Source organism: Asterias amurensis, chromosome 14 (assembly GCF_032118995.1).
Source record: "Asterias amurensis chromosome 14, ASM3211899v1".
NCBI classification, from domain to species: domain Eukaryota; kingdom Metazoa; phylum Echinodermata; class Asteroidea; order Forcipulatida; family Asteriidae; genus Asterias; species Asterias amurensis.
The window spans coordinates 17232966-17256477 of NC_092661.1; the positions used below are offsets into that span (position 1 = coordinate 17232966).

A 23512-nucleotide genomic window follows, 5' to 3' on the forward strand; every position below is an offset into this window, starting at 1 on the left:
TTTATATCTTCCTACATTGTCGGTCAAATGGGAATCGGCCAAATGTTAGAGAGGAAAATAGAATATCTCTTGTTATTATTTTATAATAATAATAATACCAAAAATTATATAGCGCCTTCATCATGTTGACATGATCTAGGGCGCTAAAAAAAAGGCACTAGTAAACGTTTCAGCAATTACAATTGTATGGACAAATTAAAAAAACAAGAAACAGACTTATAACAATAGCAGTAAACATTCTTTAAAAACATGTTAGTAATACATCAATAAAAATGCAATTTGATCTAAAATACAAAATATATCTTGTGAGTAATTAGTCCAACCTGCTTCAGCGAGGGCTCTACTGGTCTGTTCATCTGTAAAGAGAAAGAACAAACGACCTGTGGTCAGAGATGTGACGGTACAATAAACTGGGACGATGAGATTTTATTAAAACGAAAACAAATCCTGAACATCGATAGACGATTTCCTCTTGGTTTAAAAATACAGCTCCCCAAATGTACAGAATTATTGCTTGGTTCTTTGGATTAAGCCGTTGGCCCCGTGTGTTGTGCAACGCACGTAAAAGAACCCAGTGCACTTATCGAAAGGAGAAGGGGTTCGCCCCGGTGTTCCTGGTTTGATTGGCTGCATATTGTGCTATGTAAAAATGAGTAGGTCTCATACATGTACTTCAAACTTAGTCCCACACACCTTTCAGAATGTTGAAGCGCATTGAGGTTCATTGAGTGATGGGTACGAGCGCTATATAAGAAGCCACTGGGAATATTTATTCATAAATACCTCAGACAGTTTCGCTATTCCTATTGGTGGAGAGCGCGTCACGTGGGTGTGTATAAACCTTTGTTTATGACCAGTAAAAAGTGTTGAAACATGGGCGTGACACGCGAGCTTGCACCTGTTCTTTTAAGACAGTTTCTTCATTCCTATTGGTCGAGAGCAACGGCTGAAACAGTTGTGCCACATCACGCGATACGCGCACAGCATTCCCTTATAAGGAGTTGGGAATAAAAGAGTAAAAATAAAACAACCGTTTAAAAAATGGTCGCCACTCTTTTATTTCCTTATTGAGAGAGTAAAGGAAATCTCAAACAGACTCACTTGAACCGGCGTCTTGACACATCAGCGGCCCCAGCTTGGCCGTTCCATATTCCAGTCCCTTATCATCGCTGACATCACCAGAGCGGATCCCACTCACAGGCAGTTTAGTTTTATCGGTCAGGTAACCTTCGTCCGTCATGTAGCTCTGAGTGTTGACGTCACAGTTACACTTTGTGCTTGGACCTCCCTTACAAGCTGAAAAAGGGAAGTCACACAAAACTGTATTTAATATCCAGTTTTCCTATTTATTACAACCAACGAGATATGTCCTAATGTTGGGGGTCTCCCTAATTTGTCAATATCTTTGTGCGAGAGTGTCAGCCAGCCACGACACCCCTGCGGGATCTAGACTTACTGTTATTGACAGAGCACTGGCAGCCATCAGCCACCTCCCCCCAATTCATCATCTTCACTCCCGTTCTCGACTCCCACCATGTGTACATCTTGCCAGTCTCGCTGCTGTGATGGAGTGAGCCGTAACAACCGTGGCCGATGTATTGTTTACATGTAGTAGAAACCGTTGTCAGGGCTTTGAGCTGCGGCTCCGATGCGCCATATTGGATCGTTCGCGACCAGGTTCCGGGCTCCTCGTAGAAACCATCGATTTGAAGAGTCTCTCCTTTGTCGGGGTAAACGACCGTCACTCCTAAAGAAAGTGAGATTGGTCGCAGAAATTTTAAATCCAAAGGTATTATTGTTATTATTTGTGTTTAATCATCAAACATGTTCGATCTGTGGCTGTGCTTCGAGGTCATGGGTTGATTCAGGCCTGTATGCTTCGTTTTTGAAAGGGCAAGGGCACCAAGGCATTTTCTCTTTGGTAAAGTGAATCCTATCGACCCAAATCAACTGCCACCGTAGGGGCACGTTGCCTCCTACTCTTGAGGCTGAAGTAGGGTTACCCCCTTTACAATCCGTAGGTTGCACTTAAAACAGCTTGGCCATGACATAAAAAAGCATTTGGTAGACCAGGCTTATAATAATAATAATAGTGGCTTCTTATAAGGCGTGCATATCCGTCACTCGGTGACGCTCAAGGCGTTTTAACCTACAGTATTTACGGCAAGGTATGTGGGACTACGTTTGAACTATGAGACCTAAGTACCATGTAATGGTTTACAAAATGCTGTGGCACAATATGCTGCCGATCAAACCAGGAACACCGGGGTGAACCCCTTCTCTTTTCAATAAGTGCACTGGGTTCTTTTACATGCATTAAACAACACATAGTACAAACGGCTTTGTGTCTAAGGACGAAGCTTCACAGTTAAATGTCTTGCTCAGCGACACACGTGTCAAGACTGGGACCCGAACCCACCAGAGTTTGAATCCGGTGCTCTTAACCGCTAGGCCACAACACCCATAACATCTTAAAGTATGTCTATGATGTAGTCTTGGGATCAAGTGTTCGCAAGGTCACAGGTTGAACATCCGCATCATCCTGCTGATGAAGACGGAAGTGTCGGTCGAAAATTTCAGGCATGAAAAAAAAATTCAGTGTAATGATCAAAAGTTCAGCTAAATTATATCTAACTACCAACACAAATGAACTTTCACACTAATCTTAAAGTATTTTTAATGGCCGTGAAAGATCTTAAATTCACATACCTTCAGTGCCGGACATGTCACAGTAGACGAGGAATTCATCCTTGGATTCTGAAGGCCTTATATGGTAGTTACCACTCAGTGCAAAAGGATCGTCCCTTTTGATTTCACTGCAAGACTTGAGCAAGACTGTAGGGGGGGAAAAATTAATCAAACAAATAGATGTTAACTTTGCATCGAGGATAAAGAATACTCATTTTGATTTTACCCATATAAACCGATGTGTGTAAGCACTGTATACTCGGTACTTTCCTAAGATCACAGGCATATAACTCGGGTGGGATTCAAACCCATGACCCTAGACCAGTGAACATGTCTGATTCATATTAAAATAATAGCCTTAATGGCAGTGTCATAGATCTGGAAGTTTCAAATAATGAAAGATCGTAGAAAACGTACTTAGTGAGAGGCACTGCAGCTGTTGATAAAACAAAACTATCTTGAGAAAGGATTCCCTTGGAAGTAATACGGTGTGGATAATTTTTGATCCAATCTAAATTACTAGTTCTTAGATGAATCAGTATCCAGGTTTCTGAGGGTCTCTAGGAAAAAAAAACGTTTATTTTTCTTGTGGATTTTGATGTATTTTTAATGTTCAATTTGTACACATTTTCCATTTAAGGCTTTTTGAGAGTAGGCGAATACTTTGTGAGATTTTCTAAATACAACTCAACTACGTAAGATGAACAGATTTTGAAACAGCCCCTTGCCCTACCTCACCAATCTCCTGCGACTGATTTCACGAAACACTGGGATTAATCCTAACTCGAGTTAGGACGAGCAACCCGTCCTATTTCATGTCCTAACTTAGGATGGGTTCAATGCGTTCAACGTACTTAAATACAGAACTGAACCCGTCCTAAGATTAATCCTAAGTTAGGAAGAGTTTGGTGAATTCGACGGCTGAACACTTAAATCCCATTTTTAAATTGTATTAATAATAATAATAACCAGCTTTTATATACAGCCCCTTAACCTTTTATACATGTATATAATAGCCCCTTAACCTCAAGAGGGACCCAAGAGGGTCTGAGGCGCTTCACAGAGGCTAAAAATATTAAGTAAGTTAAGAAAAAAATACAGACCAGTTTAAGAAAAACAAATTAAAAATGCTTAAGAAAATTACAAACGACCAAAGACAATTATTAAAAATTTACGCAAGTAAGAACAATGCTTGACAATTGTTCTCCTTTCTGGTTCTTACTTGTAGATATGCTCTCGGTAAACTTCTGCCAGGCTTTTGTCTTGGGTTTTCATCTTGCTCTAATTATGTTTTTAACAATTGTAAATAATATCGCATTTCAGTGATAACATTTTTAAATAAATAGACCATAAACCATAAACCATAAAGCTTGCTTGTCTTTTATTTCTGAGTTGCCTGACTTGGCTGGTGGGTAATATGTATTCCTCCTATGGAGGGTGTGTTTTGTCTTGTTAATACTCGTTATTGTCTCGAACCAAAAGGTCAGCCACTTTGAAAGTGACTTTTTGTCGCTATTGGCTTTCCCTGCCAGGGTTCTTGTCTTTTGTTTTGTCTGTAGTGTTTTGTGTTCCACCCCCACTGGAGGTGTTTCCTACACAATCCTTATACATGTATCTGCCCGCGGCCAGGCCAGGTTTCTCAGTAATTTGCTAGCGTTTTTGCATATTTTTTTCTGTTCTCTTTTTTATAACCATTGTATTGCTTTTTGTGGTATAATCTTTGATGTGCAATTTTTTAATGCATTTGTGTTTTTTCATGGTTGCTAGCAAATAAAATGAAATGAAGTAAAAAAAAATTAAGAAAAAGCTTACAGCGTCTTGTTATTTTCTTTTCAGAGGCATCCCAGCATTTCAATGCTCCTAGAGTATAGTACCCCATCTCCCCAGGGCTGCCGGTGTCACCAAAGCGAAGCTCGGAGACGGGTAGCTTGTCCTTGTCATCCAGCTTGCCACCATCTTTACGCATGACATTGTCATCTTTGTCACAGTTGCATTTGAGGTTGTCGACGCAACCTGTCAACATGAAATAGACAATAAACATTAAACCAAACACACTTTCTTCATTGAAGTAATTGTTTTAGTTTCTTTAAAAATATGGGTAAATTAATTGCAGAATTAAAAACACTAGACACTATTGGTAATTGTCAAAGACCAGTCTTCTCACTTGATGTGTATGCATAAAGTAACAAAACCTGTGAAAATTTGAGCTCAATTGGTCGTCAAAGTTGGGAGATGGAAGAATAAACCCCCTTGTCACACAAAGTTGTGTGCTTTCAGATGCTTGATTTCGGGACCTCAAAATCTTATTCTGAGGTCTCGAAATCAAGTTCTCGAAAACTATGTTACTTTAGAGGGAGCCGTTTCTCCTTATGTTTTATACCATCAACCTCTCCCCATTACTCGTTACCAAATAAGACTTTTATTAATAATTACTTTGAGTAGGTACCAATGGTGTCCACTTCCTTGAACAGAACCATCCAAACTATGAAACAATTTATACTCACTCGAATCAGACTTGCAAGCACACCCATCGAATTCGCACGGGGCCCCACCCCAGTTTGGCATTTTATCTCCACTGAAAGACACCCACCAATGGTTGAGAACCGTGCCGACGTGAAACGCAGACCCTTGGCACTCGTACATGAGCTCTTGTTCACATTTACCGGAGACAGCCTTCAGGTTATCAATTTGTCTCGAGGTAGCTCGATAGTTGATTTTTCTGGCATAGCTACCTGGTTCTTCGTAGCCATTGACTTGGGTTCGTTGGTCGCTGAGGTCATGGTGGACAACGGTGATTCCTGGTGGTGGGTAAAATAGGAAAGAGACAGGTAAGATAGCAGTAAGAACAATGGAGTCTTGTATGGCCAAAAGAGTAAAACATGTTTAGCATCCTCCGCCCGCTTCGTTTTTTGAGGCCGCCTCCTTTTAGACAAGAAATTTATACATTTAAACTATCTCAGACACAAAAATAAAACAAATTCAAAATTAGCCTAGCAGGTTGACTTAAAAATGTGTAGGCCGCCGATTTAAACAGAAAAAAAAAAGGAAAAAGAACTTCCTTCTTTTTTACAGAATGGCAGCTGTCGATTTCACCAAACTCTTCCTAACTTAGGATATATCTAAGGAATAAATAATCTAAGGAATAAACTCCAACATGCCCTGAATGCAGCAGCTAGGGTCGTCTCTAAGACCTCTAAATTTGATCATATTTCAACGGTTTTACAGAAACTTCATTGGTTGCCAGTACAAGAGCGTATTCAGTTAAAAATTTTACTTTTAACATGGAAAGTACTTCATGGATTAGCACCAGGCTATCTCAATGAACTTATCACATTACATTCCTCAACGCAGCCTCAGATCATCAAACAAGTGTCTTCTTGTGACACCAAGGACACACACCTCTTATGGTAGTCGGGCTTTTTCATCTGCAGCACCAACCCTCTGGAATACTCTACCAATATGCATTCGCACAGCTTCTTCATTAGACACATTTAAATTGCAACTAAAAACCTATTTGTTTCCTAAGTCACGTTAATTAGGCACTCTTTTGATCCTTTTCTTTGTATAAACTTCTTTGTTTTGGTTTCTTTTCCTCTCCAGCGCCTCGGATTAGTTGTCTAGATAGATGGCGCTATATAAATGCTTATTATTATTATTATTAATAATGATGAGTCCAAGCCTCGCACAATAACATTTGAACCTTTAGTTAAACCCTAGGTTAGGACTACTTACTAGTCCTAACTTGAGATAGGATTAATCCTAAGCATTTCTGGAAATAGGCTGCTGGGCGCTTTTCTGCTGAACAGTTGCCTGGTATTACCCATACTCACGGATTTTCCATGACTCTGGAAACAATGCGTAATTTAACACTTTGCTTCAACTGGAACACAAACAAAGTTCCTCTTACCTTCATTCTGCTTTTCCATCTCACAGAAGACAGTGAAAGGTCGTTCTCCTTCCTCCTCGTCCGGGTCGATTAAGTAAACACCGTCCAACTCGTAACCAAGCTCCTTAAACTCATGACAAGTCTTCTTGGCTGTATGGTGAAACAATTATTATAATGATAGTAAGTAGCTATTACATGTATATAGCGCATTTTGACAATAACCATGTCAATTCACTTTACACTTAGTGCCCAGTAACTCATCCTAACTTAGGACTGGTCCTATCTCTTAGCATTGCCTAGGACTAGTCCTAAGTTAGGACTATCTTTGTGAAATCCACCCCTGGTCATTGAGCCAATAACACTCCTTTACTCTTTCAGAGCTTCCTGGGGAGTAATACAGCCCAGAGCTGACGTAGTACACTTTGAGAGGGGTGACAGTTTGAGTATTATCTGTAAAATCGTTTCATTTAATTAAACAAAAACAGAAAAAGAAAAAAAAATAATAAATAAATAAACTAATTAAATGAAAAATAAATAAATAAATGAGGAAAACAAATAATAATAATTTTAAAACACTATTAAAAAAAAAAAAAAAAAAATAGAAAGAAATTTTAAAAAGTTTAAACCTGCTATTTGGTCAAAAAAGACCCAGGGCGGTTGAGTTACCATGAAGCAGAGCCACCAACATTTGCATCAAGCAATAAGAGAGATTTGATCCAACAATCGGGAGATTTTTAGAATTACATTTATTACAATAGGGAACAAGTTTCCATAATCGGGCAGGTTGTCAAAAATTGTTCATCAGAACATGGAAAGATTGGTTTGTGTTCAGGGAGCTTTTAGCAGCATCAGGGAGAGTATGCAGCTCCTCTATGTAGACAACGATAATTTATTTATTTATTTATTTATTTATTTCCTCAAAAGCGCAACAAATGGAGAACATAAAAAGACTTATAAAAATTACATCAAATATACAGTATAAGGGATATTAACATGTAAATAAAGAAATAGGTTAACCCTCACACTCTCGGACGACCCCCAGACCATCTTGACAAAGTATAAAACAAAGGGATTGTCAAAACGATCCGAGTAGCAGACCGAGAGTATCAAGGTCATCACATTCAAGAAACTAATTACGAAACAAAACTGTTTTGACACTATCACAAATACCATGGTTGACGCAGTTTACATACTTAAGGTCAGAGTTAAATTTCCGCCTGCAAGAAGGATTAATAATGCAGTTAAGCAGCGAAAAATCTTTGTGCTAGCTAAAACTGTTTTAAGCTATATCAATTAATGATGATACAAAAGAAATTACTGGAGGTGCGGAATTTGTTGTCAACTTACGATTGGCCAGCATCTGATTCATGAAGATGAAAAACTGAAGAGTGCTTGAGGCTACACAGAAGGAAAGAAAAAAAACAGGAATACATGTTAGTCCAGGGTTAGTCATCACTTGATGTTGTTACAAGTTCTTAAAAAGATGAGTCAGTTTTATGAGAAATACATGTACAAGAAAGATTGTCTTTTTGACAAAATGTAAAAATGTAAAAATGTAAGAAATAATCTTTTAAAAAAGATTCAGCCTCAAAAAAGACAGACCACAAAAAGGATGATCAACTGGTATTTTTTTATTTGGCAAAAATAAAATGACAAAAAGCACATCAGAATTATATTAAAAGCACGTAAAGCTCTACCACCAGCGTAACACCAACACAGTAAATTAAAAACACATCTATTCTCTTCTTGCTCATAAACTTACTTTTTCGTAGCTCTCTTACCAGAGCATTGCATATTCTAAAATGCACTTTGTACATCTTGTTTATTGTTATTGTTATTATTATTATTATAATAAAACCCCAAAAAGGTGGTAAAACCTTTTCGTTAAACCAGACTTTCTGCTTCTTCTCACCCACACACTCTTGCTTTGCTGAGATGTAGAACAAAAGGCCATTCCAACAGCTTTATTCCTCGTACTGCATCTCTTAGGAACTCCTTGCCTGGTTCGTAATTCCCTCTATCCTACATTCTAGACTGTTTTAAGAGGAATATCAATTCCTGCCTTCAGCTCCCCTGAGTTCTTTTCACACTAAATAACTTTTGTAGCCCATAACTAGAGTGGTTTTTAGCCTTGTTTGGGGCGAACTTGCAAAACAAAACAATTTTTTTTTTAAAGCTTCCTGAAAGCAAACTCACACTGATCTCCGCCGCATCTGAATTGCCCGACTTTCAGATTGTCCTCGCTGTCCGTAGCCACAGGTTTCTGAAAGACGACTTTTCCAACCGGAAGGGTGTCTTTGTCGGTGAGGGTTCCCCAATCGCTGACACCCCCTCTATTGTCACAGTTACAGAGGCTGTTGGCATCACTGCAGGCTGTATTGAAATGAAGTCAAGTTTTAATTACTTTGGAAGAGACTTACAGGCAGTGGACACTATTGGTTATCACTCAAAATAATTAACAGCATATAACCTTTCTTGGTAACAAGTCATGGGGAGAGGTTGATAGTATAAAAACATTGTGAGAAGCGGCTCCCTCTGAAGTAATGTAGTTTTCGAGAAAGGAATAATTTTCCACGAGCTTGATTTCGAGACCTCAGATTTAGAATTTGAGGTCTCGAAATCAAGCACCTGAATACACACAGCTTTGTGTGACAAGGGTGTTTTTTCTTTCATTTTTATCTCGCAACTTCGACGACTGATTGAGCTCAAACTTTCACAGGTTTGTTATTTTATGTTAATGTTGAGATACACCAAGTGAGAAGACTAGTCTTTGACAATTACCAATAGTGTCCAGTGTCTTTAAACTACACGCTAACAAAGCATGACAAAATATAAAAGCGTGTAAATGAAATTGAATTAATATTAATGAATGTGAATGAAATTGAAAAAAAACCTAAATAGAAAATCAGCAGTCTTTTAAAGCCATTGGACCCTTTCGGTAAACAGTGTTGTCCAAGGCCCACACTTTGTGTACCACAACTTCTATATAAAATAACAAACCTGTGCAAATTTAGGCTCAATCGGTCATCGGAGTCGGGAGAAAACAACAGAAAAACCCACCCTTGTTTCCGCGCATTTCGCCGTGTAAGGACATGTGTTTAAAATAAATCCGTAATTGCTGTTTTCTCAAAAAGTAAAGCATTTCATGGAATAATATTTCAAGAGAAGTCTTTCACCATTGCCTTCTGTAAACCCTGTAAGTTATTTGTAAATCTGTGAACTTTTTTTTTTTTTCTGAACCGAAAGGGTCCAACGGCTTTAAGATCTTAGCAAACTTAATATTTACCATTGTAAACACCACAGTGACACATCTTTTCTTCAGTTTTCGTGCCCCAATTCTCTCTTTTGACCCCGTCCAGACTCTCCCACCAGATATGCGCTTTCCCGTTGACAAAATGAGTCGACTTCTGCACGCATTCGTGCGTCATCTTCTGGCTGCACATATCCGAGACGCTCCGCAGAGCGAGGAGCTGTTTATTTGTAGCGCCCTCGTAGTTGATATTTACGTCCACTGTATTCTTGCCGGCTTGATAACTGGCGACCTTGGATTCAGCGCGGTCGTGATTGACAACAGTTTCGCCTAATTTAACAATTGAACAAAATAAAGTTACAACAGTGTCTTTCTCCGCGATAGTAAAATGTAAAGCAAGATGGTTCTCGATAAAGAACAAACTCTACCTGGCAAGTAGATACATACACGGTGTTACCGCAAACCAAATGTATATTGATACCTCACCATGCAATGCCTAAGATCCCATATACATGTAGTTGTCTTTCTTGTTTCATACATGTATATCCAAAATATAAGAAGCTGTTTCCAATAAAATAAAATCAGCCGTCTTAAAGGGAGGTGCTACAAAACAAGGCTGATTGGCTGACTGAATCAACTGCTCAGTGTGCTTGATTGTTAAAATCATTCCAGAGCTTGCTTAGCATGGATAGCAGATTATCAATGCTCTATATTATCATTAAAAGAGCATGGGGTGTAGAGATGAGAGCTTTATGAAGAGATTCGTCAAGGAATTTCTTTTTGAAATTTTCAAATCTCAACACACAAGCTCCATTTAAGAAACATGATATTAAAACAAAAGACATCCTTTTCATCTGACAACTCACACCTGTTATCTCTATGTAATTTCTTTTTCCAAACACTGGACTTAATTGGATTATGCAGAAACCAGTAGGGCTGCTGACTGCCACAGGCAGATTAACTGCTCAATCCATTAAAGGAACTCAATGTAAACACAACCACTCGGTGAAAAAGACAAACGCTTTCCGAATTTCTACAGCCAAACTCAGAAATACTTTACGGGAGCTTTTCACGTTATGTGAGGCAAAAAACAAAACTGACCTTTTTCCATGTTGCAGTTTACCACAAATGGTTCCTCTCCGTTGTTGATCCCATCTGGATCGATGAGGTACTCTTTATCAGCCACAAATCCATACATCTTGAAAGCGGTACAAGTTGGCAGGGCTGGACAAAATAAAAATAAAAAACTCCTGACAAAAGACTAGATAAATTTGAAGATGGGTTTTAAGTGAACTCTTGAACAGATCAGGGTACAATTTCATAAAGCTGCTTAACGACTGATTTTGTGCTTACTGTGAGATTTTCATTTCATAGCGCTGCTAACCATAAGCACACAAAAAGGCATGCTTATCTTACGGTGCTTACTGCACGAAAATGCATGATGTAACAATGCAAATCCATTTGCTTACTGTGGTCCTTGCTCTGGGCTGAAAATCAGTGCTATGAAATTGGCCCCTAGTAAGTTCGCATTCCTAATGTGTTGTAAGTCGGTTCCAGAGTTCGGGAGCAGTGTATGCGAATAGTCTCTAGCCGGTTAATGTAACTGTGTTCATGAATCTCCGTTGTACAGTGGTTGCAGCATTTGATCTTAGGTTTCTTGATGCCAATAAGTTCACATAGATATTTTGGTGCTAGTCCGTTGAGAGCTTCGAAAGTCAAAAATATGAGTTTGTAGACTTTAAATGATTCTTCACGGACAGCCAATGCAGGTCTTATAAATTAACCGATGGAAAAAAAATGGCCATCACTTTCTTTGACGTTTTTTTAGTACAGTAATCTTACATGTATCTACCTGGCCTCTTTCAATGTTTTATTTTTGTCATTGTCACTAAGCATAAAGGCACTGTGCTTCATGTTTTCCCTACATGTTGGCTATGGTTGTACAATGCTGTTCGATTTTAGGGTTCTTGATATTTTGAAACATTTCTCTTTTTTTGCATTATTTTAAAGGCAGTGGACACTATTGGTAATTACTCAAAATAATTATCCTCACTTGGTAACGAGTAATGGGGAGAGGTTGATAGTTGAACCATTGTGAGAAACGGCTCCCTCTGAAGTGACGTATTTTTCGAGAAAGAAGTAATTTTCCACAAATTTGATTTCGAGACTCTAGATTTAGAATTTGAGGTCTCGAAATCAACCATCTAAAAGCACACAACTTCGTGTGACAAGGGTGTTTTTTTCTTTCATAGTTATCTTGCAACTCCGATGACCAAGTGAGCTCAAATTTTCACAGGTTTGTTATTTTATGCATATGTTGAGATACACCAAGTGAGTCGACTGGTCTTTGACAACTACCAATAGTGTCCAGTGTCTTTAAGTGACATTCATTATTCACACCTACATAATAACGTCATACTGTAAATAACCTGTACATATCTTTGCAACTAAGTGCCATCATTTTTTTCATTTCAAATTAAAACGAAAGTCTAAGATACTCACTCAGAAACTGCCTCTTTCTTCCCTGATATTCAATTAGAGTAAAGGGCATGGTGAAGATTTGCTTGGCTCCGCCCTGTCCCACAACTTGGTACTTCATTCCAAATTGGGTCAGAGGTCTTGAAGTTGATTCTATAAGGGAAAAAAAAGGAAATTAATAATAATAATATTAATAGTGGCTTCTTATTAAGCGCTCAGGTCCATCACGCAGTGACCCTCATGGCGCTTCAACATTATTACCCCTGGTCACTTGGGGCCTTAAATCATTCCATAAACCATCTCAGCTCCCTGGGGAGTATACAGCCTGTGCCGCCAAATATGTAGCGCACTAAGCTAATCAATCACAAAAACCAACTCACAGATACCCATTTACCCCTTGGTGGAGAGGAGCTATGGATAAGTGTCTTGCTCAAGGACACAAGTGTCACAACCGAGCTTCGAACCCACACTCTGCTGAACAAAAACACCAGAGCTTGAGTTTGGTCCTCTTATCCGCTCGACCATGACACCCCCATAATTATTATTTTTATTATTATTAAAAAGATTTAAATAGCGCATTTTCCAAAAAAAACAATGCGCTTTACAATAACAATTACATAAAACATCAGCAAAATATAAAACCTGCGAGATAAACCTTTCAAAGAAAAATTACAGCCAACATCATTAAAAGTCCTTTGGAAAAAAAAAGGTTTTTCACATTTTCTTAAAGATTTGTATATTAGGGGCAGAACGAAGGTTCACAGGTTGACTGCTCCAAAGTCTGGACCCAGACACAGAAAAATACTTGTCACCGACGTTTGGGTAGATCAAGTTTTTTGCCATGACATGAATCCCTACTCACTGGAATGAAGATGTATGCAATATAATTTACTTGTAGAAGGTTTCAGCTTCATTAGTAGTCGAGTTTATGAGACAAAATCATAATCACAGAGCAAGGTTTCTGGGGTCGATTTCACAAAGAGTTAGGAGATAAACAAAACGTATGGCTAGTCCTAAGTTAGGACAAGTAACTCGTCCTAACTCCAGATAAGACTAGTCTTAACTCATTGTGAAATCCAACCCAAGAGAGTTGCGTACTAAAATACGTTGTACGCTAAAATAATTGTTTGTGACATTGTTTTACTCATTTTCTCAAAAACTACGGCGCCTCAGCAAGTAATATTCAAGGGAAGCTTTCTACTTTCAAACTGTGTTAGTTTAATGATAATCTGTGTACATTTTGTTTTTCAAAAAGTCATACAAAAAGTCCCCAAACCCTTTACAGTTGTACGGCTTCTGACTGGCACCCCCGGGCAAAGATATTGACAAAATAGGGAGGTGCGTTTAAGCTCAGTTGGCAAAGTACTGGCACAATAATTAGAGGGTCACAGGTCATTAGAAGGTCACAGAAAATGTTTCGTTGTCCAAAGACTTAATCTAATCGACTGAGTCAGTTATCCTTGTAAGGTGTTTTTCAAAAGGTAGCGGACTAAGAAAGATTTATTTTGCGGTACTTACTGAATAAAGTTGAGAGCGAGCCGTCCAATCCATCAAAGTTGACATAAAACGGGATTTTAATTTCTTCAGTTTTTTCGGTCAACGTATTGTAGAAACTCGTTGGTATGAAAAGCCTATGGTTGATCAGTTCAGCTGCAAAATAAACATTAATAACAATAATACTAATAAAAATAAACAAGAAAACAAGTTAATAACGAGAATAACGCAAAATTTGTTTCGCATTCGCATTCACAGGAAGTATAAACCGGGCTTGAAAATTTGTCAGTAAAAAACTTACTTCGTAGATTTTGGTCCATTGTGTTGGAGCCAAAGGTCATGAGGTAGTCCACGATGGCCTTGTTGCCTCCGTTCAGAATAACTTGGAAGTTGGACGATGGGTTGGATGGAGTCGTAACTGCAAGAAATATTTTGAATAGTAATATAAATAAAGACATTTATAACACGCAAAAAACATATCCAACTAAGGGGTGCTTAAGGCGGTAAAAAGTTATTAAAAATGGCGTGTCATAAATTGTGTTTTTTCAATTTGGTCTTGAAATTATCATGAATTCCCACATGTCTTCACTGAGTTGAGGAGTTTGTTCCACAAGCGAGGGACGGCGTAAAAACAGTGACGATATATCTAAGTATGTTGTAGTTGTTTTTGTCATGCGTTCCTGTCAAACAGCAAGGCTGGTGAGGCCAGCAGCACGTAGAAGCTAAAAAAGACTCATCAATAGTTCAACCGTTCAAATATCTGCCCTACAACATGGCGTCTGCAAGCATGCATGTGTTTGTGTGCTTGCATGTGCCGAAGAAATCAAACCTGGAACGCTGCGTGCTGCATGTTTCTTTGAAGTACGCGCATACGGTTTGCCCTACAAGATGGCGACTTTCATAGCAGCAAAGGGGTTATTCAATACAGTCTATAGGAAGATGATAGCGACGATGGATGTCCATTAATACTCACCCATCTTCCCGCTGGAGTCCGTTTCAATGATCATCTGAAACAGTGTTGAGAAGAAACTCTCCAGTCCATTACCGACGGGAAACTGGAACGGCGTGTTCACCCCGTCGTTGTCTGTCAAGATAAGTTTTGAAATAAAGTTAATAGCCTGACGTTTCGACCCTAGCAGAGTCTCTCTCAAAGGCTAAATGACAACACAACATACATGAACCAGCGTCAGGCAATCAACGACTACCTCTTGTCAGGGGTCGACACAGGGAAGCTAATCGATTGCACCCATAGTTTTCAACTTACTGTTGTAGTAAGTTGTTCCTCTGTTGTAGTTTTCTAACAATCGCCTGAAGGTGTACTGTAGGGAGTCGTCTCGGAGTATCTTATTCAGATCAATCTTCATTAAAAATTCAGTCCCATCTACAAACAAAAACATCATCAAAAACCATCTTCTTTAGATAATAATAACAATATTGAAGTCGTATATTGTTTTCTTGTAAAAAAAAAAAAAAATATGCGCATGCCACATTATTCAGCTTCGTGCTGCCAGTTGGTTTTTTTAAATAAAAAGAATGAATGAATGAAAAAATTGTATCTACCAAACAAGGTACTCAAGGCGCCAAGTATATACATGTACAAACTTTCAAAAAGATAGGTCATTCTAGTGATGAATTCTGAGACCCAATTATGTAGCACCTTATAAGGGTTCTGCACACAGCAGCCACAGCCAGGAACACCGGGGCGAACCCTGAGCACAACTCAACTCAGTGCGAATTTCGTTGCGAATTTTTGACGTCAACATCCATATCGCAATCACATTCGCAGGAAGTATGAACCGTCACAACTCTTTTTTCGCTGCGATATTCGCAAGAGAGTTGAGCACAACTCAACTCAGTGCGAATTTCGTTGCAAATTTATGACGTTAACATCCATATCGCAAACACATTCGCAGGAAGCATGAACCGGGCTTTAGGCTTGAGATTATTCACAAACCTGTTTTGGTATTTGAAGTTCCGTCAAAGGGTGTCAGGGTAAAATACTTCTCTCCGTGTTCATTATACTTCACTATGATCTTCATCAGCACCGCTGACTGGCCCACCAAACCTGGAAAACAAAGTACTTGTTGGTGAATTTAGTAACTCATATTGTATTTTAAATGTTAGAAACACATTGGTAAATTACAAAATAAGCGGAGATGCTGCCCTTTGACCTTTTAGGTTGAGTGGAGCTAGGGTGTCTTTTAGTGACTGCAACCAGAAATATGTTTGAAGTTTGATGATCGCTTCAGCTTTTTTTAATTGTTCAGTTCAGCCATTGTGACACAGCTTTTTTGAGTTAGGCTTGGCTTTAACATGATGGGTTTAACAAACCATTTAAAAATATAAATGGAATTCTTTTCAAAACTTAAGAAACATAAGAATCCAATAATGCTGATACTATTTGACTAATATCAATTCCATTTAGTGAAAAAAATAAGTGAAGTCGAATCCCCTTATAAGGTGATAACTCTCCTGCTGCTTCCTAGGTTGTATCATAAACTTGGGTTTGATCCCTGGCTATATGGCAGTTAAGTGTCAAATAGCTTCTGCCTTGCATCACTGAACAAAGCTATTAAGGAGCTTTCGTTTTTGGTTCAACGACGGCAGGTAGTTTTCAGCCAAATGTTGTCGTTTTCAGCACAACGCAGATTCATCCCAAGTACCACCGAAGAAATTGAGGGAAGACCGTTCTCAAAGCCAACGCATGCGCAGATAACGCTAAGCGTCATCATTACCGTCGCAGAACCATCTGTCCTCCAAAACATATAAATTCTGGCAACTGAGACATCATGGGTATTTTGGATGAAGCCGTTAGTGGCTACTGGAGTCTCTCAATGGTTAAATACAAGGGTATTTTGTTTTTAAATGAATATGAAGTACCTGCAGGCAATGTGTAAATACTTGACAATCCAGGAATAGTTTTAGCTGTAATGGAGAAGGGCAAAAAAGAAAACGATTTAGAAATAATGTACTTCACTGAAACAAGCTTTGAGTATACGCATAAGGCTTACAACAAAAGGTTTACAACTTATATACAAATTAACAAACCTGTGAAACTTTAGGCTCAATTGGTTATCGGAGTCGGGAGAAAATAACAGGAAAACTCACCCTTGTTTCCGTACGTTTCGCCGTGTCATGAAAAAATGTTTAAAATAAATCTGGTATTCTTAATATCGAGAACTGATAATTGTTTTAATGTTTTCTCAACAAGTAAAGCATTTCATGGAATAATATTTCAAGGGAGGTCTTTCACCATTACCTTCTGTAAACCCTGTAAGTTATTTGTAAATCTGTGAACTTTTAGTTTTTGTTCTGTTCCGAAAGTGTCCAATGGCTTTAAAGGGAAGTGAATGTTTGGTAATCACTCTTAAAACAGAGGGAGTCAGGTTGGCCTAGTGGTGTCTTGCCACGCCTTCCACCTCTGGGACCCTGGTCCGAGTCCCACCGGGGCACTTTGTGGATTGGATTTTAAAGTCCCTAAAGGTCCGGTCCCACAGCAGCGAGAACGAGAACGATAACGATAATGACGCAAGGATAACGCATTCTATTGGTTGAATGAGCGTGTGCGTGTTCTGCGTGGAGCATTTCAACCAGTATAATGCGTTCTCTTTGAGTCACGATCGTTATCGTTCTCGTTATCACTGCAGTGGGACCGGGCCTTTACTGACTGCGTGGGTTTCCCCTGGGATAATTCCCTGGGGTTTTCCTCCCACATCTAAAACTGAAATTTCTATATTGTCTCCTCACCTTGTCCAGATGTTGAAAAGGGTTCAACAAGAATTATCATAGATGATGGCAATAAAAACCCTTTGCTAGAAGCCTAAAGGGACGTTCGATAGTAGCAAGCATTTTGACAAACAATTCACTTAGAAGTAATGTGGTTACGGATAAAGATGACAGTTTTTATGCCACAAAATTTGAATCTCGCGTAACGCTTCTCAAGATGTGTGTTCCTATTAAGGATTATTCTTCCTGTGTGGACATTATTCACTCTGGATTGTCCGCAATATCTCAAAAATCGGACCACCTTTTGAAATTACAATTTGATAGTGTTAGCTTTATTGTGTACATCAACATTTATAAAGGATTCAAACAATCGAACAGTTCCAAAACAAATGGTATACTTTTACTATAAAGCCATTGGACACTTTCTGTAAACAGTATTGTCCAAGGCCCACACTTCGTGTATCACAACTTATATAAAAAATAACAAACCTGTGAAAATTTAGGCTCAATCGGTCATCGGAGTCGGGACAAAATAACGGGCAAACCAGGTGGGTTTGCCCGTTATTTTGTTTTTGCACGTTTCGTCGTGTCTTGACATGTGTTTAAAATAAATCCATAATTCTTGATATCGAGAATTGATATTGTTTTAATGTTTTCTCAAAAAGTTAAGCATTTCATGGAATAATATTTCAAGATAAGTCTTTCACCATTACCTTCTGTAAACCCTGTAAAGTATTCGTAAATCTGTAAACTTTTAATTTGTTTTCTGTACCGAAAGCATATAATGGCTTTAAACTACCATTTTGATCAGAAAATACATCAAATGAAACGTTTATAGACTTACTTCTTGAAGGTGAACCCTCGAACATAAATGAGCCTCCTTCGTGGTCAGTTTCTCCTACCTCAAGCTTTCCATTGGCGTTAGCTGAACCAACTAAAGACAAAATTTATATAAACAAAATTAACTTGCCATATTATTATCATATTGCCGTGTGTTTTATACATTTGATATTTCATGCTTTTTTTTTGTAAAAGTGACTATTTTTGTAAACTGTACATTTCGGCTTTTAGCCGCTGTATTGCAGTGTTTTAATAAATAAATCATGAATATAATATATAATATATTTTGAACAGAAAATACCTCAAAAGAAAACGTTTATGGACTTACTTATGCTTGGTGTACCTTCAAACTTAAATGAAGCCCCTTCGTGTTCAGTTTCTCCCACTTTGATCTTTCCACTGGCACCAGCTGAACCAACTGATAACAAAATTGAAATACAACAACATTAACAACCACTTACCACTTTATCAAAACAACAAACCTGTGAAAATTTGAACTCAATTGGTCGTCAAAGTTGCGAGAGAACAATGGAAGAAATAACACTCTTGGCGCACAAGTTGTGTGCTTTCAGATGCTTGAAGGTCTCGAATTCAATTCAATTACTTTAGTGAGAGATTACTTCTTTCTCAAAAACTACGTTACTTCAGAAGGAGCCGTTTCTCACAATATCAACAGCTCTCTATTGCTTGTTACCAAGTAAGATTTTATGCAAGTTCAGTTATTTTGAGTAATTACCAATAGTGCCCAGTGCCTTTAAAGGCAGTGAACACTATTGGTAATTACTCGAAATAATGTTTAGCATAAAACCTTTCTTGGTAACGAGTAATGGGGAGAGGTTGATTGTATAAAACATTGGTGAGAATGGCTCCCTCTGAAGTAATGTAATGTAGTTTTCGAGAGAGAAGCAATTTTCAACAAATTTGATTTTGAAATCTCAGATTTAGAATTTGAGGTCTCGAAATCAAGCATCAGAAAGTGCACAACTTTGTGTCATAAGGGTGTTTTTTCTTTCATTATTGTCTTGCAACTTCAACGACCGATTCAGCTCAAATTTTCACAGGTTTGTTATTTTTTGCATACATGTATGTTGAGATACACCAACTGTGAAGACTAGTTAGTCCAGTGTCTTTAAAGGAACACGTTGCCTTGGATCGGACGAGTTGGTCTATAAAAAGCATTTGTAACCATTTTTTATAAAATGCATATGGTTGGAAAGATGTTTTAAAAGTAGAATACAATGATCCACACAAGTTTGCCTCGAAATTGCGTGGTTTTCCTTTTAACTAACACGATCGGCCATTTATGGGAGTCATAAATGGCCGACCGTGTTAGTCGACGAGGTAAAAGGAAAACCGTGCAATTTCGAGGCATGTTTGTGTGGATCATTGTATTCTACTTTGGTTTAATACATTACCTGGAAGGATCATGAAAGGAAAATCGGTAGCAGCTGGAAGAAATTATAAAAAAACTCCATTTAATAAAAAAATAATAGCCAAAGGTCAGTGATTACAGCATCGGTTGCTCAATACTGGACAACTCTGGGATCTTCTGTTTTCGTTTAAAAAAATCTTGAGTTTCCGTTTGATAAATCTCTTTCAATCCTGTTTATTATTAAAGAATTCTTAAACCCGTAATAAACTGAGATTTCAATCTCCTCTAAAGTGCTCGTTCATTTTCAAACAGTTCTTTTTTTCTGATTTCAATTCTTGTCTTGTTAAAACAGTTCTGGTGCAGTAACCATTTTGGCTACATGTCCTGCGGTCTGGTGTGTTTTTTATCAAAAGATCACGCACTTGACGACACAGTCGATTTCTATGGTTTATGTCTATGGTTTCTATACATAGGTGCGTGTCGTGGCTGAGTGGGTAAGAGCACCACACTTAAGCTCTGCTGTTTCTGATCAACAAAGTGTGGGCTTGAGTTCCAGTAGTGACATTCAAGCCCTTTATAACAAAACACTTTCAGCATTATTGCTGCATCCTTCGGATGAGACTTAAAGCCATAGATCTTGTGTGTGTGTGTAAAATCATAAATGCACATAAAAGAACCCAGTGGTTTAATCGTAAAGTGAAGGGCTTGCCATGGTGTTCCTTGGAATAGGTCTCATACTTCAATATGTAGCTCCACATACCTTGCAGGAAATACTACCGAGTGCTTTGATCTGCCCCTGGGTGTGATAAAGAGCTAAAGAACCAAGTAGGCTATTATTATTAATATTATGGTTTGTACATGTACATACGTTGAGTTCCTTGTCTTGGAGCTTTGGTTGTAACAAGAAAATCGGCCTCACCAACCTCTGGCCCCTCTTCCTCTGAATCAGTTTCCTCTGAAATCAAATTTTTTATTGAGAAAAATATTGTCAATAGGATTTGAAACTTTGCATGGTGGAATTACGTTATCCATGGAAAGGTTTGCGGTGAAACACCATTTTGACTAACTCTAGTGAGTTTGAGTGGTTCTGAAAAGAACACCGTTGGTTTCAACTCGACATGCTCTGATCGTCTTCTTTTCAGAACCACCCCAAACTCATTAGAGATAGTCATTACATGGTGTTACCGCAAACCTTTCCATAAAAATATTGTCATAAAATTTCTGAATTTCTAACTGTATTTCAGTCAGTGGACCACATGCAGGCCTCATGACTCCGCTGTTTGAAAGGCACAGGACACTATTGGTAATTACTCAAAATAATTATTAGCATAAAACTTACTTGGTAACAAGCAAAGGAGAGCTGTTGATAGTATAAAATATTGTGAGAAACAGCTCCCTCTAAAGTAACGTAGTTTTTAATTCGGGTCAACAGTCCAAATCAGTTCAGGCCTAGAACTACACGCAGGCAACGGAGGCCATGATCTCTGTTCCCCCCTGGTCTTGACCTAATTCTACCTCTCTACTCGGCAAAGTCCCATGATGGGATATCACGCCAAGATACCCCTTGAAAAGTTTCCCATTGACTTAAAAGATTTCTCAATGGAAGTGCCCTTTGCAAAGTGAAAGTAGCCTTGCTCTTTCAAAGATGAAATTTAAGTCTAGCCCTCATCTTGAAGTGCCCGTCTGGCCTTGTGATACTGGGTGATGACTTTTCAAGAAAAAAATTAAGTACTTGTGAAAAGTATCAGAACATACCTTCAATTTCCGGCTCTGTTTGTACACACACATAGCGAACAGACAGGTACTTCCTTGTGTTGACGCAGCGGTCTTTGAACTCCAGTGGGTTCACGGGAATCGTGCAGTAATCCTTCCCTCGACATTGAAGACAAACATACTCAAAAGATTCCCCAGAATCGTCGTCGCAAAAGATGTCATCGATCCCCGGTCTGTACCCGCAGTAGTCGGATCCCTGGCGACCGTAATTGGCATCAAGGATCTTGACGACCTCTCCTTGGGTCGTACATTCCAGAACCAACTCTTTGTCGTCGCATGCATGCGCGCTCTCGTATTTTGGTGAATCTATAGAAAATTAAAATGGGATAAACATTTTTGGGGGTTTGGTTTGATCCATTTACAATACATAAATAAGGTTTATTGCGAACAGCAAAATTCAAGAACATGTCACATTTGTACACGTTTTTTGGACCAATTTTCAAATCAATCACATCTAAACAAAGTCATCATTTAGTAACCCCTGTTAGTGTTAATGTTATATCATGTTATATGTTATAGTAATTCCACAGATGTAAGGAATAAAATGAGGTATGTTGGAGTAGTATAAGTATAGGACTTTTTTAAATGGGAGAAATTTGCAATCAAACTACCTCGCATTTTGCGTCTTTGAAAACTTAGCGTTTAAGACATGTATCGAAGGTGGGCTGTAATGGTGACAGTGATGATGAGACCGATGTTAAAAGCGGAGCCATTAACAGCTCAACAAGGTGGGCTAGTACGGAACTTACGAAAACAATTTTTTGAATTCTAATTTACTCGAATGTTTTGGTAAAAATTAGTGAAAACGTGGTGGCAGAGTAACTGAATTCTGCCCTTTGCAGCACACATTATAAATAAACTCACCTTTTTCTGAGTATGTTTTAACTTGATCTGAATGCTTCGGGTAATATTCTTTCTTGAGTTTACAAAACAACAAACAGCTGTTTCTCAATTTCCCGGTCGTTCAAAGTAAAGCCCGCCCCCAATCGAGTGGCACTGTCCAGTTCAGCAAAGTTTGTTTTTTGTTTCTAAAAAAAATCGGCAGTGTGGGCGCTTTACTTTCTAGGCCTACTGCAAAGACTGCGGGGTTGAAAAATGTCACGGGACCCCAATAATTGACTTGAGATTAAAGTTGTTATATTATATATCATGGGAGGAATTTTTGTCATAATAAATTCTACCAAAATTATGACTTTTATATTAATAACTGATTGGGGCTGGGTCATCAGGGCCCTATTTCATAGAGCTGCTAAGCACAAAAATTTGCTAAGCATGAAATTTCTTCCCGATAAAAACAGGATTACCAACCAAATTTCCATTACATAGTGCTTGTTACTGGTATTCAGCTTTTGTTTGCTTATCCTGAAAATCACATGGAAATTTGGTTGGTAAACCTGTTTTTATCAAGGAAGAAATTTCATGCTAAGCAAATGTTTGTGTTAGCAGCGCTATGAAATTGGGCCCTGGCATGGTCAAAGCGCCTTTTGGATGAAATCCAGGTCGCCCCCCCCCCCCCAAGCCGCCCTACTGCATGCGTGCGCACTCCCTCCTAAAGGAGAGCGCGGGCATGTGCTGGATAGGCTAACTGGGTATTCAAAATTTACGACCACGGGTCCAATTTCATAGAGCTGCTATGCCGATTTTGTGCTCACTGTACGATTTTCATTTCGAATCGCTGTAGTACCACACGAAAAAATCATGCTAACCTTCGGCTGGTGCTTACTGCATGAAATGAATGACGCCAATATAAATTTGTGGTGAACGCGCAAAATGGCCGCCTAATTTTCTTGCTATCCTGTGAATTACGTTTACACCTAAGCAAAATACTTAACAGAAAGCTCAACATTTGCTTGCCCAAGCAGTGCTATGAAATCGGACACACGGCCGCTATAACCCAACGTCGCAAGCAGCCCGAGTTTTGCAACCAAGGTGGCTTAACAAATATGGAAAGCCATAAATGCAACTCGAAAATGGTTATGCTGAAATTTTGGGAACAATAAGAGAT

The 23512-nt window shown here is 38.6% G+C and overlaps 1 protein-coding gene across 1 annotated transcript in view; it reads right to left on the reverse strand.

Moving 5' to 3' along the window:
- The window catches only part of LOC139947234 (uncharacterized), a 79724-nt gene that overhangs the window by 52600 nt on the left and 3612 nt on the right, over nt 1-23512 (reverse strand). The window contains exons 4-26 of the mRNA XM_071945112.1: nt 21490-21813; nt 20603-20689; nt 19778-19810; nt 18691-18780; nt 18367-18456; nt 16677-16721; nt 15751-15861; nt 15061-15177; nt 14770-14880; nt 14098-14214; nt 13821-13952; nt 12327-12455; nt 10926-11048; nt 9861-10154; nt 8771-8947; nt 7922-7972; nt 6596-6724; nt 5193-5486; nt 4501-4701; nt 2710-2835; nt 1457-1747; nt 1102-1296; nt 324-356 (exon numbers count right to left, since the gene is read on the reverse strand). Coding sequence (XP_071801213.1) covers nt 324-356; nt 1102-1296; nt 1457-1747; nt 2710-2835; nt 4501-4701; nt 5193-5486; nt 6596-6724; nt 7922-7972; nt 8771-8947; nt 9861-10154; nt 10926-11048; nt 12327-12455; nt 13821-13952; nt 14098-14214; nt 14770-14880; nt 15061-15177; nt 15751-15861; nt 16677-16721; nt 18367-18456; nt 18691-18780; nt 19778-19810; nt 20603-20689; nt 21490-21813 — 3300 coding nt within the window. The remainder of the gene's footprint in view (nt 1-323; nt 357-1101; nt 1297-1456; nt 1748-2709; nt 2836-4500; nt 4702-5192; nt 5487-6595; nt 6725-7921; nt 7973-8770; nt 8948-9860; nt 10155-10925; nt 11049-12326; nt 12456-13820; nt 13953-14097; nt 14215-14769; nt 14881-15060; nt 15178-15750; nt 15862-16676; nt 16722-18366; nt 18457-18690; nt 18781-19777; nt 19811-20602; nt 20690-21489; nt 21814-23512) is intronic.